This window comes from Phocoena phocoena, chromosome 18, assembly GCF_963924675.1.
Source record: "Phocoena phocoena chromosome 18, mPhoPho1.1, whole genome shotgun sequence".
Lineage (NCBI taxonomy): Eukaryota > Metazoa > Chordata > Mammalia > Artiodactyla > Phocoenidae > Phocoena > Phocoena phocoena.
The window spans coordinates 10,980,015-11,002,174 of record NC_089236.1 but is presented as its reverse complement, the minus strand read 5'-3'; the positions used below and the strand labels follow the sequence as shown (position 1 = coordinate 11,002,174).

The following is a 22,160-nucleotide window of genomic DNA, read 5'->3' as shown; positions in this document are numbered from 1 at the left end:
CTGGAATGCCCTTACTCCACCCTGTCTACTCAGCAAACCCCTGCTCCCCTTGGAAGCCAATTTCAATAGAATCCTCCACCTTGAAGTCTTTCCTGACTCCTGCAAATAGTTCATTACTTCCTCCTCTGTGATACTGTACTCTAATACATACTTTTACTCACGGTCACAAGAGGAAAAAAAAGGCAGAGCCAGAATCTGAATTCAGATTAGTCATTCCACTAAAGCCTGATCACATAATTTAGTATTTTTTTTTCTAATTTACACAGTGGTTTCTGTTTCTAGAATTCGAAATCCTTAAAGAAAAGAATCATCTTTCCAATCTCACTCTTTCCCCAGGTTTGATCATACTATCCCTAGGTATGGGCACTTCAGCTCCTAACAATCACCTATAAATAAAAGTATGTTTAAATTAACCTCCCTCTCATCTCCATCAAGTATGATTATTATTGCTATTATTAAAGGAGAATGAAGATCTCAATTTTCTACAAACACTGCAGCAGACATAAAACTGTAATTAGCTGAGGAAAAAAGTAAAAACTGCTTGGACTTAAAGTGACACCAGTAAACATGTAATACCTTTGAATACATATACGAAGGCATGAGAATACAAATACGAGGGAGACAAGAAGGAAAAAGTAGAAGAAAGGAAAAAGATAAAATATTTCAAAGTAAGAAAGTATCCTTACATCTTTGCATAATGGAAAATATTAAGTCAGTAACTTCTCTGCTGCCTAGGTGTCCGTATCTGAAAACAAGATAATCTTCGAAATCTTACCAAGATAAGCATTAGCATTGCAGAATTCTAGTATTCTAGTATTCAATTCAGAGTCTTATTTAAAATATGGCACTCCTGATAATTAATACTGAAATTAGCAACCTAAATACAATAGGGGACTCTTATTCCGATAAAACAAGTAAATCTTCACAAAGTATATATACTCTGCTCTCTATATAAAGGTAAGGTTAGTTCTCAATTTCTGGTTTTGGTAAACAGGACATACATGCATTTCCAGAAAGTGTATTTTCACATAAAATTTTTAACAGTTAACTCACAAAAAGCAGTTGTTTATTCCATTAAGAAACCATCCAGCAAATTTTATAAGCAAAACATGTTAGAAATAATAGCACTTCATCCAACTCCTATAAAACAACTACATTTTATTCTATTTCTTCAACTCTGTAGTTACAATTTGCCTTCCAAAGTATCTGCTGACAATAAAGTGCATTTTAATTTGTTGCAATATTGATTTCCATGAATTATTTAGGCAACTTTTACCAGGGCAGGGAGAACACGGTTTTCCCCAAAGATACGTGGTTTTTAAATTGTTGCCATTAAGTCAATGCACTAGTTAGGATGTTCACTGACACTTAACAGGAAAACCCACAATATAAGTGGCTCAAACAATATAAAGATTATGTATATATGTATCTGTAAGTGTAAGTATATACAGTATATGAATATGCAGTATATATACACATGCATAAGCAGACATATTAAAAGGAAAGAGAGCATGCTAGAATATTTATTAGTTTCTTTCTATACTTACAATGGTTTATCTACTTTTGAGACGTCCCCTATAAATCTACTTTTGAGACGTCCCCTATAAATTACATGTTATGTAATTTAAAATTTTCTATTAGCCACATTAAAAGAAAAATATAAAAGAAAATAGGTGAAATTAATTTATATTTCATTTAACCCAACATATCTAAAATATGATTTCAGCATGTATTAAATATTTTTAAATTACTAATGTGATATTTTTCTATACCAGCTCTTCAAAATCAAGTGCACATCTTACGCTTATGGAACATTTCAAGTGCTCACTAGCCACATGTGGCTAGTAGCTACTCTGTGACTGCACAGCTCTAGACAGATCTAGCCATCTTCCAAAACTCAATTCAAACATCACCACTTTTATGAAGCCCTCCCTTGACTCCCTTGGTACATTTCTCCCCTCAGTGTTGCCCACTATTCCCTAATTTATTTCTATCATAGAATTCACACATTTCATTGCCTGTATTTTTGACTCCCTGCAGTGCTATAAATTCCAGGGCAGGGATTGTGTCTTGATCATTGTATCCTCAGTGTTTAGCATCACACATGGTGTAAGGATTCTAAAAATATCTGTGGAATAAAATGGTTATGTGGTCATATGTGGCATTAGGATGAAAATAAGTATATATATTCAGACCCAACAGATCAGTATTTAAATAATGGAGGGGGCAAGGGGAAGGAGGAAGAAGAAGTAACCATGAACAAAAGAACAAGAAAACCTGCAAATTAAATATAGTGACAATTAGAAAGTGACCATTAAGTCAACTGTAAAATTACATAATTCAGTTAACAGTGCATATTAAACATTCATAGTTGACTATCATTATATAAAGCAAAACTTTCTAGTTTTTCTTCAAGAATAAACTACTTTAATAGAGTCCCTCTTTAACAACTAATAACATGTGCCACAAATGTGATACATCTAATCATTAAATGTTATTCTCATAAACTACCTCTCCATTAATATATACCTTTATTCCTTTTACATACAAAGATAACAAGTTTGGGCTCTAAGATACAGAATGCATTATCATATTGATCCAAAACCCCAAGCACTCTTTCACCAGAAGTGAAATCTCTGTTGTAAATGTCTATATCCCATATTTTCTAAGCAGGTCATCTTTAATTTATTTCAGAGTTTGGCAGCATAATTTTTCAATGTAATTGGGTGCAGCTGTCATTGTGAATGACAGTTTGTCATGCAGTAACTAAAATACATTAGTTTACCTTTCAGAGTGTAGATCACTAATCAGGTTAAACGTTATTTCTAGAATTTAAAAAGCCCAACATAATTAATGAAAAAAACCCAGCAACTCTGACTAAAATCTATTTGCTCAACATACTTTTGATAAAAGTACCTAAATGAGTATTTTCACAAAGAAAAATGCTTCTTCACAGCTACTCCACCCACCCCTAAAATAAGTCAGTCAGTCATCCTAAAAACGAATGCTTTTTATCCTAAAGCCCAGGATGAAAAAATGTTAATGGTTCAAAACAACTTCAAGACCACTCAGGCAAGCTGGTTGAACTGTGACCAATTAGTGTAGTCAGTCCCTATGTGGTACTAATGAGACCAAAAAAATGGGTTACATTTCCATTTGAATCTAAACTTAGTATAGTCAATGGCTAAAAGACTGCAACTACAATCCCACCCAATTAGGGCCTGCTGTCTGCCAGGGGGATGACTTCAACAATAATAGCAATGAAACAAGCATGTGAACAGATTAACACCCAGAAGAAAGAAAAAACACAAAATTGACGCCTTAGCATATTTTATTCATAGGAACAGATACTCTAAAGAAACTACAGCGTGAAAAGTCACACTTTAAAGATGAATCATTAAATCTCAACTTTTAAAAATCATGAAAGTAAATATACTATTTTATAAATAGTTGCTGCACTATTACATATAATATTATTTGACCTAGCGTCTAACATTTTTTTCTGGAACATTCTTTGAAATTTTGTAATGCTGCTAATGGGAAAACTATAATTTGATTTGCAGAAAGGAAAAACCACTGTCCTTTAGGGGGTGAGAGGGAACAGGATTTCCTTAGAGGAAGAAGCTGAACAAAACAGTACTAATACTAGACCAGTTAAGAGAAAAAAGGCTTCTTAATGGTGATCCTGATACTGAACTACATCAAGCCCACTTGAATTTCCTTTTAGACTTCAGAAAACCATTAACTCTACTTTGATAAAACGTTACTGTTAAGAATTCTGATTTTATAAGGCTGAAAAAATTAAAAATAACTTTCAACACCCTTAGTTTTCCTTTCATCTCTTCCTCCACCTTTACTCTTAATCATGAACCACAAATAGCTACACAAACAGAACTCCTCAAATAACTCAATGAATACATTTAATCACCTAATACATTTTATCACCTCCCCTGTGCTTGAAAGACCTTAAAAAAAAGTAAGCCAATGAACACTCATGGAATGGAAAAAAAAAAAAAATGGGGTGGGATTTCTACAAGAAGAAATAAAGCTAATCTGATGTGGTTTGTAGTTAACATTAGTGGACACAGCCATGGAAAGACTCCCTCATGACCCGTGTCCCTCTGTGTGGAAAGGTTTTCCACTCTTGCCCTTTATATGTGGGGAAACAGTTACTTGTCCTTCAAGATCCAATCCAAAGTCACTTAACCAATGATACCTTCCCAGATTCCTCCAAGCAAAGGTAGTGGAACCATTAATGTCTCCACAGAATTTTGTTTATATCTTTGTAATATCACTTTTTGCCAATGGAATTTGTCTGATTTTTCTTCTTTTTCCTGTACTGAACCTCAAGTTACTGAAGGTAGGGAACATGTAATTCCTTTTTATATTCCCAATGAGAATCTTGACTCTGGCAATAGAACACTAGGTTAGGATTACTCAGTAATTTATTTAATCATCACTTTAAGTGTTCTGAGTGTGCCTGAGTTAAAAGAAAGAAAAAAAAAAAAAAAAAAAGGTATGCTTCTCCGTGAGAGTTATGACCCCAAATGGGTTGAGGCAAAGTGGAACTCCAGGCACCAAGATAAAGTGGAAAAAAAAAAAACAAAAAAAAAATAAACACTGGACTAAGAGGGAATCTAGGTGATAATTCAAATTCTGTGAAAGCCTGCAGGATCTTAACCCAACTGGTTCTTTCCTCACCTATGCAAGTGATAAGAGTCAGGCTATTCACCACAACTGAAGACCCTATGACTCCTTATATACATATATACAAACACATCAAAAAATCTCTATCCACCCCCTTCCTCAAAAAAATAAAAACTGAAATGTTAAGGAAGAGGCAAACACAGAAATTAAAAGAACCAGAATAGCCTGAGAAGACAAGATTTGTAACTAAGCCAGAAGTGACAAAAACAAGCAAAATATATAAAATGTGAAAAAAAAAAATCCTCTTTCAAAACAAGTTCACTAAGCAGCACAAAATTCTAGATTCTATGTTAAGTACTCAGGATACCAAGGTGAATAAGACAACATTCTGATCTCAAGGGATTCAGAGTCTCTAGGGTAGTCTGACAAGTAAACAAATAATTGAAATAGGACAGGCAATCTGAACTATGCTAAATCTGAACTATGTACAAAGTGTTATGGGAGAGCACAGAATGGGAGGAAGAGCTGTTAGGGGGAGATCAGAGAAGGCATCACTTAAGTGGGGGACAACAGCTGATTCCTGAAACATGAACAGGAGTTCTTTAGACAAAAAAAGGAAGACATGATAACTTGAAAAATGCAATGATTATTCAGCAAGTAACAGTCAAGACAGCATAATAAAAGAAAATTCTTCTACTGATGACTCATATCTCATAAGCTTTAAAAATAATTTAAATACTTAATTTAAATTCGAGGTCTTTTAAAGGGTAATCAATTTATAGAAAATAACTACAAATCAAGTACAATAATTTTATGACATTTTATAATAAAATATTGCTGATATAATTAGAGCTGAAAATACTTCTCCTCTTTTAAAATACCAGACTTAGTTTAACCTAGAAAGACAATGACTATTTTTATTTCATTGAAGATTTTATATTGCAGGTCAAGATGATAAAATAAGATAATGCATACTGTATGCTTAACATAGCGCTTGACATGTAAAGATTAAAGAACAACAAACCTAGGAACAGAACATCTAGCTTTGAGTCTAATTTCTGCTTTGCAACCTTGGACAAGCCCCTTAATTTCAGCCGTGGTTTACTTATTATATTAAAGTAGACCCACATTTATTTCAAAGGAGTTGGTAGAGGATTTTAAAAACATAAGGTATGTTATCAACCCCAATTCTATAAATGCCAATTCCTTCTCCACACATGAAAAGTTTTTAAAAAACATTGGAAATACTCATATACCATCTTTAAATCAGCTGCAAGTTATTTCTTTCAGAAAATGGAAGTAGTTGCTAAAGAGAAATATACCTAGACATTTAACACTTCCATAAAATTTTCTATTAAACAATGTTTGCTCTACTTCAGTGAACTGAAAGGAGAATCACAATTATTGGAAATTATATCACCTAGACTCTAGTTAACTCATTTGTTCTATCCAAGCAAACATGGTATATGTGGTGGTGCATCTGATTAACACTAAAACATAACAAATCTACTTTTTCTATATAAAATAAATATATCAATGTATACTATTTTTTTCTTGTTCAGAGTAATATCTAAAATACCCCACACTTTGCCTAGTGAAAAGGTATACAAATGAAAGCTAGTTACCATTTATAATACTGTATCACCATTCCCCAAAACTCTAAAATTAATACTTCACAATATAGGCCGTTAGATCATTTTGTGTACAAAACCATCAAACTATCCTGCATTCATTTTTATTTCCTGTGATCAGCAAGTCCTGAGTCCTCTATGGGCAGCATTCTCTACCACAGAATCAGTTCACTGATGCTGGCTGGACCCGGCCCTCCCTTTCCAGCATCATCTCTTCATATAATGCAAGCCTTTGGGATAATTTCTAAGCAGCTACATTTTGTTCAACAATGGAGAAGATTATAGCCTTTGAATCTGAAGGCCTGAGTCCTAGCTCTGGTACTTAATACCTGGATAACCTTGTCTAATACTTCACATTCCCTGCAGTCTTAGTTTCCACATCTGTACAGAAGGAATGGCATCTGAAAAGGGAGTTATTCTGAGGATTAGTTAACACAGCACAATTTTGCAAGTACACTGGAAACAGTTAAGAGCTATTAAAATATACACTAATATAATTTTCTAAAACAACTGATCACAAAATAGTTTTCAGTCCCCTAACTTGCCTCTTACGTTTGTAACTCAAGTAGTTTTCTAAATATTTAAGCTAATACTCCAAGAGGGAGATATTATTTACCCAGGATCACCCTTCATGGCCTAGTATACATCCAGATGTGAAATTCAGCCATGTCAAGGAAGGAAGAGATAGAAGGAATTCTAGGCAAAGGAAGCTGTGTCACCTCACGCCTATTCGTTCCCCAATTTCCCATTAGGAAAAATTACCCCAAACGCTGTTAAAGACTATGCGGGATTCAAAACAGACCCCCTATGTTTCATTAGAAGGTGGACACCTGAGATTCCTTCTCTGACAGGTTCACCAGCTCAGGTAATCCAAGCTAAAACAGAACTCAGTTTTAGTTAGATCATTATTTTCTTTCTATGATCATATGGTCAACAGGCTCAAGATAAGAACAAAAATAACAACAGTAAAAAAAATAAAATAAAATAAATAACAATAGTAAATACTATACAAAGTTAGCTTTGTACCAAGCACTTCACATATATTAATTCATTTAATCTGTACAACCTTATGAGGTAACTCCTTTACACATAAGGAAACTGAGGCACATAAAGTGTGAATGGCTATATAATATTTCATAATATAGATATAAAATTACATAACCTTTTCCTAATGTGAACATATAGGTTATTGCTAATTTTTTATATCATTAAACTACATTTAACCCTCATACTTGTCCACAGGTAATTTTTCCTTAGCCTAAAGAACTAAGGATTAATGACAAGAACCTCTTTAAACTTCTTGACGCATATTGGGAAAATGTTACTCAGAACAGCTGTACCATTTTACATGCCCAACAACGTCATTTAAGATTATTTTAGCATGCTGATAAAACACTGGTAATTTTCCTTTTAATCACTTATTTTTCAGGTTATCTCACTATTACCTTATGTTCTTATTTAGTGAAGATGAATTTTTGTAATAATTAGCAATGTCTCTTCTTTCTTGAAATGCATCAAGCCCTTTGCCAAATTATTTTTCTTATGATTTGTCCTATGATACTTAATACCTAAAGTTTTTTTTATAATTTTAATTCTAAATATTAGTTAGGAATCACTGGAGTGCAATGAATAGAAACCTGATTCAAACTGGCTTAAGCAAAACAAGAAATGTATTAGCTTGCACTGAAAACCTGGCAGTATAAGTGACTTGAAAGGCTCCAAAGATGTCATCGGTAATCTCTTGGTTCTTGGTGCCTCTGTGATAGTTCTATCCTCGAGCATACTCTGCCTTCATGGTAGCAGAGTGTCAGTCAAATCTAGACTTACATTCTAACATCTTAGCAACTCCAGTGAAGAATATCTTTTTCTTTCTCCAGCAGAATGAAAGGAGTTACCAAGCTTTCGCAGATGTACAGGTAGATATTTAACCAATATCTGTTACTGATGGGCCAAGTACAGTTTCTATTCCTGGTCCAGGAAAGCAGAAAGGAGTCCAGGGAAACCCCAAACCATATAAACCAAGAATCAAGAAGAGATGACTCCTCAATCAAAAAATTCAGAACTGCTAACAGCAGAAGGAATGGATGCTATGCAGCCAAAACCAAAAGAAATCTACAACATTCTAGCCCTCGGCTACCCAGCCACCTTATACATTACTTCTTTCCATATATATAACTTCTTAAATATCCATGTTTAACAATGTTACTATCTTAACCACAGCAGAAAATGCACTCATCACTTCACCATGGGTCTGGGAGGCAGGGAGGAAAACAAAGACAATGCCAAGTTACTGGATCCAGCTACAAGTCTGAAATCTTTATGCTATTAGTATTATTCTTGGTCAGTTCCAAACATGCATTTTTTCGTGGTACCTCATAATCTGACAATATATATCTATGTAATAAATTTAACTATCCCCCGTTAATCAATATACAATGGCAAAAGAAAAAATAATAATAATAATGCCCACTTAGAAGAGTGGAGAAGATAAATATGGAGGAAATAATCAAGAGGACATGGCTGTCAGCTGACCCATGAGCTGGATCTGGGCAATCAGAGGCTCCTCACCCCCTCCCCTGTCCTTAGAATATATACTCTGCCTACTGTTCCCACAGTGGGAACGCTTCCAAGGAAACAGCCTCGAGAGCAAGATGTTGTTGAAACCATCTGGATGGTATATGTGACTGAACTTAGTTAAGGCTTCTGTAGTTTAACTTTTAAGATTCTGGCAGGCAGGTGTAGAGACCAGTCATCTTGCGGCTGCCCAAGACAAGCCTCATAAGCTCCCCTGCTTAATAAACCTGCCAGCTACCAATCTGGAGTGGTCTGCCTCTTTTCTTCAGTCTCTCCTTGCCCTCTGTGCACGGGGACCAGTTTGCAAATCAACAGTACAAACCATGGTCACTAATTCAAACCACAGTCCATATACTACTGGTCAGAGTAGCAAGAATTGCCTGTTACGGGAATGGAGTCTCTTGGTCAACCAATCTGGATGCACTTATTACCACTATCTCAGAAGACCTCACTTGTCCATTATCCTCTATGGCCTCAGATTTTCCTTCTGGCAGCTGTACTGCTTTAGCAACCCACTTCCTCTTACTGAGGCTTAGAACTGCCTTAGAAGTAAAAAGAACACAGGTCTTTGTTTACCAGGCTTGAGGTTGCCCTGGAAATAGTTTCCCTAAAAGCTCAGTAAGCTTTTGGTCAATTTATTTCAGTCAACTGGTTGAACTAGTAACCAAAGCCAGAGATCTTGTCAAGATACCAACCTACCTTTTAAATTTCATAGCAATATTCAGTCTCATAGCAATAGGCCTTCACATTACTCATCCCTTAAAACATTCTGCTTAATGATTTCCCTTGAAGCAATGTGAAATAATAAGCTGGATGAGGAGGCACAGCTATTCTATCACTTGTCCCCTGGTTGCATCCTCTTTTAAAACTCTTTAGTAACTGGACTGTTATTTTGGTCAGGAGGTTGGGAGTATAATGCATGAGTTGCTTGAGAGAAGCTTGTAAAACACAACTTTACCTGGCTTTAAACTCCTGTCTTTCCTTTTACCAATTTTAGCATGGGGTAAAAAAAAAAAAAAAACAATAACACACACACACAAAATTGGGCTTTCCAATCCTCATGGTTCTTGATTTTCTGATTCTCTTGTATGGTAGCTACAGGCAGAAAAGGCCTCTCTTACTTGGAAGGACAATATTTTCTCCCCTCTGTGCTCTCAAGCATTCCAGCTTGGACCAGAGCAAACTCCTTTCTTATAAGGCAGAAGTGGACAACACACTTGAGGATCCCTAAAGTTCCAATTTTAGTAGCTCCATGGGCAAAGACAACCCAGGTGACAATCGAAACAGCTGTTCCATAATTCCTTTTAAGGAATTTCTAGGGGAAAGCAGTCCTTACTGCCTTGCACTTCATTTCAACATTCAAGGTCTGTTCCTACAATACCCCACTTCCAGTTACTAATGTCTATGCTAGTAAGAATTCCTTCTATTTACAAGTGACAAAAATCCAATTTAAACTGACTTAAAGCTAATAACAATAATAAACTCTGAAAGAGAGAATTTAATGGTTAGAAGATAATAACCACAGACACAGAGAACTCCAAGTGCTCAAGAAGAATCAAGAATATATTTATCTCTCTTGGTTTCACACTTGGTCAAATTCTAATACAGGTACCTACAGCTATAGGATGAGTCTACCAGCTCAACATCCCCAACAGGAAGAGTTCCCAAGTCCTGTGACTCACCCTGTGGCTCCCCTCAGGTTAAATGCTCATCCCTGAACCAATCATGGTGATTCTGGACATGTCTGGGTTATACACCAGCCCACCTGAACCCACCTGAACCAGCTGAACTAAGAATGGAGGATGAGTGGTTCATTAAAGGAAAATTGAGGTACTATTTCCAAAAAGGGGAAATGTATGCAAGACAGACAGAAACAAGAAATGCCCACTATTCCTAGTAACATGACAACTGGCTACATTTTTGTTTTCATTTCTATTCAATGCCATATATATTATTCTTTGTTTAAAATAATGTGATCTTAGTTACATGTATATATACTTGACATACATATATTGAAAAATAATTAACATTCTTATTCCAAGATGTCAGTTCAAAATAATATTTACATATATAGTAATGCCTACATAGAGAACATCATACATATTCAACAAATATTTCTAATTATAAGAATAGGCAATACATTAACTTTACAGGAGTCTAATTTATTTCAAGATCTTGGGTCTGGACCCTACTGTTGAACAGAATTTCAGAAACTTGTCCTCTACTGCCTAATAATGGTGTCCTGCATACTCAAAATGCACTTAATTTATCCAAGAGCCAGAAATACAAGAAATAAATATACATAATATAGGCTTTTGCTCTCACAGAGTTCACAGCATAGGAGTGGAAACGTATAAATAACTAAATACTATACAAAATACTAGAGAATGATAGGTATATCTTTGTATAAGGAGATATGCTGACATTGCACAAAATATCAGAAGTACAGGCAATAAATGAAAAATCTATGAAACTAACTGATGCAAAATAATATTAAAGTAAATAGTCAAAAATGTGGATGACTGAATTGTATAATACCGCTACATCGGTGATCCAAAATGGGAGCTGATTTTGCTGGAACCAATGAATTTCTTGACACTGTGTTTGGAAAATGTATAGCAAAAGATGAGGGAACCTTGAGATACATTTAATTAGCCACATAGTATTTGCCAAAAACTGACTAGCAATATAAAAAATACTAATTTAAAATTAATATAACTTGATAACAGACTTGTTATAGAATATATGCTGCTTAATGTCATTTATGACTAAATTAATACTTTTGAGGAAAACCTCAGAACTCCTTAAGGTATTGAAACTTCCAATATTTACATATGCACTCAATTTAATTTTCGATACCTGATAACAAGAATAAAATATAATTCAAATTATATATATGAAAAGACTTACATGTCAACCTAAATTAAAATGTAGGAAATTCTCTTTTAATATAAATAAATGTGGTTTTATTAATATTAAGGACAATGTTAAGGACTTCATGATTCAAAAATGCAACCACATATTTTTAGAGTAAATTTAGTTCAAAAACATATCTTTTGTTTGTGAAATTTAAAATATCTTGAAAATATAATTTTAAAGATATTTATATCAAGGTGCAAGTGAAAAAACTCTAAGGAAGAAAAGTTACTGTCACATTCAAGTATAGAAGAATAACTTTCAAATTTCCTTTGAACAATAATACCATGATCCATATGTCAAGAGAAGAGAAGCCCTTAGCCCACAAAGTCCCCTCAAAGTATCTTGTTATGCTTTTAATACAATATACATTATGCCACTTAGAACATAAAAAAAATAAAATTATCAGAGGAAATATTTTCTACAGCCAAAGATACACTAATATTGCACAATTTGTGAAAAATAACTACAAATTAAATGTTATAGATTTATACTACCTAAGAGAGCTATTCAAAAAAGTCCTACTGTCAATTCTTTTTTTTTTTTGTCAATTCTTTAAGTAAATATTAATCCCTTATTTTATCTTTTCTAAAAATAAGTTTATATTAAAATCTGTGATAAGAAGACATGTTCATGTTATAAACAAAGAACACATTATGTATACATAGAATTTACTTCAAGGAAGGAAAAACTTTATATAAACATATGTTAAGTGTGTTTACAAAGGAAGCAATGGATTAAGTAGTATGCCTGCTTTATAACTGAAACAGCCAACAAAGTTCCTTTTCTACAGTTAAATGCTCTTATACTGCCTCATTAAATAATACCTCCCAAAGCCAAAATTTGTTAATGATCAGTTTTTTTCATCGGTAAAGCTACAATGCAAAATCCTTGACAATACACTCTCACTGTAACTTATTTACAAACTAACTTACTCATCTTCCTGATCTTGTCCACCTTGTATTTGAATGTTTCAAGTCAACTATAATATCATTGTACAAATACGTTCATCTACAATGGAAATTACTCATTTTATTTCTCATTCCATGGTGATTCTTCAACAAACTCCCACAATCCACCTAATAGTGGAAATGGACCTCTACCTTTGGCAAAAGAAAAAAGCCCCTAAATTACAACCATGGCTATGTCAAAGGAGTCCTATATTTTAATGCATACTTCAACTTTACTCTGCAAAACTTTTAATTCTTTGGGCAAGACACGTGAGAAACCTAACAACCAAGTATCAGTATTCTCATCATATAAAGAAAAATAACGTACAGAAAAAAAAAGGAAAAAAAAAATATTCTGACAAAGGTGACTGACACAGGGTTTTGTTTAAGGTAGATAGAAACCGTTTTGTTTTGAAGTTTCATTAGTTCTCCTTCCTTTCTTTTCTGTCATAGAAATCACTGTGATAAATATTTCACTATTCCACCTACTTTTTAATTTAATGTTTTAAATTAAGACTGAAAACTGAAAAAACTCATTTTAGAGATTAATATTAGAGGCTTCCAACCTTTAGCAAGTCACTGAGTGCCCTAAATGGATTTTACTGATTTACTCATTAAATAAATAGAATTAAGTATTGATAATTATTTTTTAAATGCCTATGATCTCCAAATATTTTCCCAATCAACTTAAATTTTCACATGACATTTTCACCATGAGTATATTGGAAAGATAAAGCACTAAACCTACCATTCAAGAAATACTACACTGCAAATGACTAAGGTGTATTCCACAATCAATATAATTAACAACTTAATAGTAAATAGCTCCTTTTGTCATTCTTTTCCCCAAAAGTTTCCATTTAAAGATCAATTGTACTCTTTAAGTACGTACAAAGAAATTTTAAACATAACTTTCTTTATGCCAAAAATAAAAATGTCTTTGTAACGCAGTTACAATGTCTTAAATGGATTTGGGGATATACCATGTCAGTATTACCTTATTTCTGATTATTCTAATAAAGCTTAACAGTAAAGTTAATCTTTAAAATAATGTTTGCATGTTGAGACTTCATGCCAGATTTTCACTGCACTGAAGAGAATTAAATTTCTTTTTTACCTCAAAAGAAATACTTCACTTCCTTCCTTAACCTACTGTATATCTATAGAACCCCATCTGTTAAGAACTGATCCAGCATACATTGCTACTGCTGCAGAGTCCAAACTGGTTACACATTCGAATCAATTTTCAGCTTGTGGGAGCCTCTATTGCCTCTTATCACATTAAAATGTATTAAGTAAGCATACAAATACTTATTAAAAATAACCTAATATCACACCATCTAAGGTAAAAATGGTATTGGAAATCTGGAAAACTGTAAAAAAAAAAAAACCTTTAAATGTTTCCTTTCAAATTTACATAAATACAGTACCTGATAATCTACTAACATATTTTGAGATTTCATCTCGTTAAAAAAAAAAAGGGCAAGTACTGACCTCCTATTTGCAGCTGGTTACACCCAAGAAAACAATATTTCTATTAGTGTCTCAAAAAGAATTTGGTTATACCAACACAGTGACAACCCCCCAAACTTACACTGACTTTTTGTGATTTGTTTGATAGGTACACAGAAGTACAAAGAGGTGTTTGGTATTTAAACAGGCATAAATCTAACAAAGAAAAGTCAAATATTCTCTTATCTTTGACGTGACACCCCAGCAAAACAAACAAAAAAAAAACAGCTTTAACTCATCTGTGAATTTAAGAGGTACAGAAACCAAAGACATTATCTAATCCCTGTCCCTGTCTCAGGGCACCACTGCTGTAGCTGCAGCTTTCTTTCAGTTTTCCAATAGATCAAATAAAAATAATTGCTTAGCTGAAAATTCTGACTGCATGGGTGTGATAAAATCTCCTTGCAAGCAAATTTTTATATTCCTGTGACTCCACACCAAATACAATAGCCAACTGATTGCTCTTGATTTAAGCTTGCCTTCCAAAACCCAACCTTACAGTTTGTCAAAGACTAGGTATTGCAGAGGAAACTGTTTAAAAAGCTTTGCTGCAGCAAAAACTGCACTTACAAGGCATTAAAACATGAATTAATCTTAAATGAACTAGTCTTATTATCCGAAATCTATGATTCTCCTCTCTTTATTTCCTCCCCATGTCTTCCCCTAACATCTTGAACGCTTCTTAGCCTCTCCGTAGATAGATATCGCAAAACATTAAGTCATACACAGTTCTGCAGTAACTCTTTCTTATCACGAAGGATACCAAAACCTAGGGTTGAATTTAACACCTTTCCTCTAATCTTTATCCACATGCCATGCTCTCTGAAGGCAACCACAGAAATCAACCTGTATGATTTAGTGTCCTCACATTTTAACATCTCATGTGCACAAAAAATTACTTAAGAGGTCAGCATATTCAGGGCAATATTACAAAGAAAGGAAGGCTACCTAAAAAGAGATTGGGGTGGGGGGGGAGATACAGCCACAACACTCTCCAACATAGCCTCGTAATATATTTAAAGGCAGATGCAAAACTGCATCATTTTTCCTCCTCAATGGAAAACACCTCCCAGCTGCTCAAGTTGGACTTAATGCGCTTCTCGCATTTCAGCAGCACCGGGGAATTTAGGCTCCAGGGACAAGGCTTCCATCCTCAGAGAGCCACACCACGGACAATTAAGAGTGTCGGAGAAAGAACCCCAGAGAAAAGGAGGCCTTCCGCTCCCCCTAACTAAACTCTCAAGTCAACCCAAAACCTGAACGGCAAGGAACAACTGACGACTCATAGTCATGAGAAGTGATAATAAGCGGTGTTAAGTTGGGCTCTGCGCTCAGGTGGCAGGAGAGGACCGGAGGAGAGCAGGGAGGTGGCGTGGCTTGGGCAGCGCGCAGGCAGGTCACCCGCTAAGCAATACCCGCCGGACGATCTGGGCTCGCAGGGACGCGCTGCGTGTGTGACCAGGGGGGTGGTGGAGGGGTGGGAGCCAGCGTTTGGGGAGGGAGGCCATGGGGGCTGGGAGGCAGATGGCGAGCACGCCTTTTCCCTTACCAGGTTGAGCACCGTCTCCACGATGTCCCTGTTGCTGACCTCTCCGACCTGTATGAGTCCAATCAACACTGCGAATTTCATCCGGATGTTGCGGATCGGCACCGAAGGGTTAATCATCCCCGCGGGCAGCACCACCGAGCCGGAGCCGGACGCCCCTCTCAGCTCCCCCATCCCGCTGCCGCCACCACCGCTGCCCCCGCCGCCGCCGCCGCCGCCGCCGCCTCCGCCTCCGGCCCCGACGGCGATGAGCCCCACGGGTTGTGGCTCGAGCCCCGGGCCCGGGCCCGGCTTCTCGCTCGCCATTTGCCCCCCTCCTGAGGAGAAGGAAAGAGCCGTGGCGCTGCCTCCGCCGGTACCGTTATACCTGCCTCGGCCCCCGCCCCCCGTCCGTCGCCTCGGAGCCCCAGCATCCACCAGCGCCGCGGCGCCGGGCCCGCTCCCCTCGTGCGCCTCAGCCCGGCCCTTTCCGGCGCCCTCCCCGGCGGAGGCGGAGGGTTATTCTCAAGCTTATTCCCGGCGGTGGCGGCGCCGCTAACCGCTGCCCGGCGAGCGGCAGTGCCCGCCCAGCAGCTGTGCCGCTGGGGCCGCCGCTGCCTCCTCTCGCTCCCCCTCCCGGTCCGTCCGGCCCGGCCCGCCCCCCGCGGAGATGCTGCCGCCGCTCCGAAAAGCCCTGAGGCGCGAGCAGCTAGCCGCGGCGCTGGCCGGTGCTGAAGCTCAGGCTGTGGCCGAGGCTCCTAACGCCGCTGCCGCCACCGCTACGGGCGCCACTGTTGTTGTGAAGCCCCGACGCCGCCGCTCACTCCGCCATGTTGCCGCCCCCTGCCTGCGGTACCGGCCACTGCGCCTGCGCAGAGCCTCCGGGGGGCGGAACCCTCGTGCACCCCCTCTTTTGCCCTGCCCTCCTTCTCCTTCCACCCACCCAGCCCGACACCCCTCGTCCCTCCCCCAACCACCCTGAACGGATAGACAGGTGAGCAGGTGCATGGGGACCGCTGCCAGACACTGGGGCGAGCTGGCAGAGGCGGGGCGGGTGGAGGCTTCCTCACAGTTTTTCCCTGGAGGGTGGATTCTCCCTGTGGGGAAGGACACAGAGTGTGTGTCTCGCCTTCGCTGCCACCTCCTTAATTCCCTCAATATCCTCTTGCTAGGAGGAGGTTCATCATCTTCGTCGTCGCATCCAGCAGCTGCTACTGCCAGTGCCAGGTGCCTTGTAAGGTAGGGGAGTGGCAAACGGCCTCTTTCTGCCCCTCTTCGCCCTTCCCTCACTCCAGCCTGCCGGGCCCCCCTGGAATTTCCCAGTGAAAAAGTGGCTGGCAAAGCAGAAGCAAACGCGCTCTGCGGAATGATCCTGCATTGTCGGGGGAAGGATACAGATGGAGTATAGGGGCTCTTTTTCTACAGCCGTGAAAGAGGCTGACACCTGCACTCATAGGCACGACTTAAAATAGAACTTGTCAAACAGTGATCCACTCTGGATGGAGCTCTGAACAACAAACAGTTCTCGAACTCACCTCCCAGACTAAAAAGGCTGCACTGTGTGACACTGTGGGGTAGTAGTTTGGTGGGATACACAAATGCCACATTTTAAAAATCAGTAACCATCCTCAGGTATGATGCCAGTTAATGATGCCTCCCTTTTTCTTAGGCATGTATAGTTCAGAGGATTTGGGAATTATCTTAAAATATGGGTAATTCTCTGCCAGCCTAGATTTGTGGTAAAAGTAGATTTCTGTGTCTTCACATATATAGAATGAAAAAATTACTTTTAGTTTAAAAAATTAAAATGTATACAGCAGTCTTGCTGCTCGTGTTGAATTAAAACTATATAGGCATGACTGCTGTTTTCCTCGAAATGAAGGATGTAATTTTCTTTAATATTTCATGAGGTATACCCTTTTCAATAAAGATAATGTTGGAAGACACCAGAACTGTTAGGTATCTTGAGGTATATTCAAGTCATTTTGTCATCTCAAGTGAAAACAGTCAATATACAAATCTGTCATAATCTGGTTTGTTATTACTCATATTTAATTGGATTGGCTAGTCAAGTTAAGTCCCAGGATACTGGAGCACATTAAAATTCTAAAGTACCACGGGTCATGTATAACAAAATTCCTCAAGACCAGTGCTTAGGATTAGTTCCTGGTTGTGTGTGTTTGCTTAAACTTGTGCTGAAGTAATGGAATTATTAAAATAGTTAAGCAAAAATTTCTGAAAGGAGTGGTGATTGGTGTGTCCATTTAAATTAAATAGCAAGGGAATTATAAAATGTTAGAAAGATTAAAAGTGTATGGGAAATTTATGACACCTCTAAACCTTAATAGTGTGACTTAGATATGCTGTCACTGAAAAATCCTGTGGCATATATCCACCTATAGCATTTTATCTGTCCCAGGTGAATAGCATCTACTTTTGCAAGCACTATTTTCATTTGCACGTTTAAAATGATACATGTCTTACATATGTAAATCCAGGTTGAAAGGTCATCACACTAGCTTCTTTTCACCCCACTGTTCATATATATGGCAGCAGGTTCTTCCTTTTGCTACTTTTAGTCTTTAAAAAGTGTTTCCAGTTCCCTGTCAGCTCCTCACAGTTGCTGGTACTGTGCAAAGTGCACAGTCTTTTGAATCACACTCACAAATTACTACCTGTGCAATCTCCTCAAGTTATTGAACTCAGTCTTCTGATTCACTAACAGGGATTAGAATATCCATCCCATAAGGAAGTGAGAATTCAATGAAATAATTTCAACTCAGCAGCCAGCATGTAGTAAATATGTCCTTGTACCCTTAGGATACAGGAACAGTCTGTGTTGAATGACCTGTAAACACATGTAGGAACAATTATAACCACCTACAAGGCTTTATAATTGCACAGTTACATGTTTTCCATACTGTCCCCCCACAGCATAAACTTTTAAAACTTCAAGCAGGTCTGTTTCATTTTAGTCTACAAACCTTCTTTTCTTACAGATGTACCAGTAACTTAGCATTTGCATTAACAATATTTTGAAATGAAAGATAGCTATATAATGAGAGGCTACCTATAATGTTCATTTTTAAATCTCCAGATTAAAAAAATATATCTTATGTGGTGAATGTCAGTTTTGTATAGATTCTTGCTTTAATAGATGCATACCCATACTTCCAAAGGACAGTCCTTCAAAGATAAGAAGGCCCTGAATCTGAGTTTCAAGAGGCAACATTGTGTAATGGTTGAGAACACAGGCTCCAGACCCAGTGGAAGCTGGGTTTGGATTCCAGTTCCGCCACCCACTTATCTGTGTGATCTGGGGCAAATGAATTCTCTTCAAAGCCTTATTTTAGCCATCCCAAAGTAGAGATTCATAGGATTAAAGGATGAAAGGACATAATACATTTAAGGTACTTAACATAGTAGCAAGTGTCGATAATTAATGTTTCCCTTCATTGGCTGTGGGAAAAGACAAAGCTGTAAGTATTTTTGTGTTTTCAGCACATAACATGTCTGGCTTATAACTTACATTTAATAAAGGTGTTTTAAAAATGAATGAATGAATGGGAATTCCCTGGCTGCCCAGTGGTTAGGACTCGGTGCATTCACTGCCGTGGGCCCGGGTTCAGTCCCTGGTCAGGGAACTAATATCCTGCAAGCCCTGCGACCGAAAAAAAAAAGGAATGAAGACAGCAGTTGTCTAGGCTAAATGTTCCCATTCCCTTCACCTGTCCTTTAAAGAGCAAGTTTCTTGCTTTCCTCTAACCTTTATCTGAGCAGGGTACTCCAAGTCCTAGGTAGGTTTAGACAATATAAAATGGAGGGAAACTCTTACCTGAACCTCCATCTTTAGAAATAAATTTCCTGTTAATGTATCCCCAAGTCAGATTACTTTGCTTTGCTTTGGTTCTGGGTTTTCCAGCAACATGACACCAGTGATTCATGTTTCGCATGTAATAGGTTCTCAAACAATTTTGGTTCCATTTTCCTCTCATCTTAAAATTATTGTGGGGCTTCCCTGGTGACGCAGTGGTTGGGAGTCCGCCTGCCGATGCAGGGGACATGGGTTCGTGCCCCGGTCCGGGAGGATCCCACATGCTGCAGAGTGGCTGGGCCCATGAGCCTGCGTGTCTGGAGCCTGTGCTCCGCAACAGGAGAGGCCACAGCAGTGAGAGGCCTGCGTACCTGGAAAAAAAAAAAAAATTATTGTGAACTGAAACACCAAGGTTCTGTTTTGTTTTTGTTTTGTTTTGTTTCTAGACATGCTGCTCCTAGGCAGCAGCACATATCCAATCTGTAGCTTTACAAGTAGATTTGGAGTTATAAAGTGCAGAATTGTACATATCTATTGTAGATTTAATTTAATTTTTATTTTATTTAAATTTTCTATTTAATTTTCTATTTAAATTTAATCTGCTAGGAGTTTCTTAATCCTGATTATATCATGCAAAAACTTTGTCTTCTTATTATTACCTTATTATCTGCAAATCTGAGAACAATCCTTCTGTATCTTCATCCAAATATTTTATTGAAAAGGATAAAAACAGCTCTGGAGTTCCTAGAAACATTCTGATTGAAATCAATTCACATTTTTCAGACTGTGGGTCCCAACCCATTAGTGAGTCATGAAATAGATTTAGTAGGTTACAACCAGCAGTTTGTTTTTTTAATGAAATATAATAGAAAAATATAGAATGGAAAACATCACAGCACATCCATTATTTTAGTTATGTGCACGTACATGCACATACCCAGACACACATACATATGTACGTGTGCGCTTACCAGATAATATGAAAGATCTATTTCTCACTGCCAGTCATTGTCCAAAAGTTTGAAAACCACTGATTTAAGTACCTGTTTGGTATAATTTGTCCCAAAGGATATCATAAGGGACATTGACAACTGGCTAGTTGAAGTCTGGATACACTCTGTCTCTGTATCTGAGCAAAATTAAAGTAAAAATACATAGATGTGAATTGTTATCAAGTTTTCTGACAACTATTTCACAAATAAGAAAATGTGTTTGATTTGATAACAGGACTTACTGCTCCCTTTCTAATGAATGAGCCATTCTGTAATCTCACCTGGAGGTAGTATTAAGCTACTTGCTGTGGGTTTTCAAGAATTTATCTCCTCTTTCTCCCTTTGGCACTTTAATCCTCTGGCACATCTACTTCTCTATGAGTTCTCAAAGACCATTGAGAGTTGCTCAGTGATCTAATTTTCAGATTCTTTCAGGATCAATGGATATAATTTGTCCTGCCTCAGGGACTTGAAACCATTTAGACTAGCTAAGTGCCTATTTACAATTTCTTCACCAAACTTAAACTTCAATTTCTTCCAAGTACTATTAGTACTACCTTTTCACTCCACTACTTTTTCTCCTAAACAGGAAACACAGACACACAATAGAAATTAAATATTTGTTAACAAATTTGGTTGATGCTTGCCAACCAACAAATATCTAAGTGCCTACTGTGTGCAAGAAAGTAAACTAGTTGAAATGTATGTTTTCAAATTTTCCATTTAGAGAAATATTGTGTTTACACATACAAAGTTAATCAGCAAGTCAGCACATTAAAAATATCAAATGAATGGTACAGAAATTATAAGTACTCTTGAATTTCAAAAGAACTAGACATCATACAAACATCCCAATGTACACATATACCCTCAAACATCCACATAAATCTACATACAAATGCACCACACACATGCATACTCACCGTCAGATTAGCCATGCCTCTGTCCATTCTTCCTTGGCAATTTGTCTACCATGCATTTCATCCTTCATTCAGGTGAGAGCCCGCTCACTTCATACCTGGTCTCCTTGTCTCCACTCTCACTCTTCTTTAGTCCATCATATACACAAGTAATTTTCCTAAAGCTCCACCTTGATGGACAGATTGATGTGGTTCAGAATTTTTAATTTATTTATCACATTAGCTTCTACATGCATACATGCCACCCGCTCAGAAGATCACTAGTAATTCTCTTTGCCTAACAAATTAAACCCAGAGTCCCTATCTTGGTACCAGAGGCCCTTCATACTTTACTTTACCTTGCTTTCTTGTTTTACCTCATTCTGTTGCTGACAGGAACCCTGTAACAGTGGTTTGCAACCTCTTTGTGTGTGCACAGCTCTTTTCATCATTAAAAAATTTGCAGACTCCTAGACTCTTACCTGAGAGATTTATTCTTTTAATATCCATTCATTGAGAAAAGTACAGTAATGAAAAAGTATTAACAATTTAATAATGCTATTTGAATATTTTTACCTTTTTAAAACCGCAACATCTACATGTATTTGAAACACACACACACACACACACACACACACACACACACAGTTGTGGGATGAATTGTGTCCCCCAAAAAGATATGTTCCAGTCCTACCCCCAG

At 37.4% G+C, this 22,160-nt stretch overlaps 1 protein-coding gene across 4 annotated transcripts in view; it reads right to left on the bottom strand.

Moving 5' to 3' along the window:
* The window catches only part of NBEA (neurobeachin), a 618,385-nt gene extending 602,303 nt beyond the window's left edge, over positions 1-16,082 (bottom strand). For all 4 annotated transcript variants that reach the window (XM_065896024.1, XM_065896027.1, XM_065896028.1 and 1 more), the window contains exon 1: positions 15,780-16,082. In XM_065896024.1, coding sequence (XP_065752096.1) covers positions 15,780-16,082 — 303 coding nt within the window. The remainder of the gene's footprint in view (positions 1-15,779) is intronic.
* Positions 16,083-22,160: the final 6,078 nt, after the last annotated feature.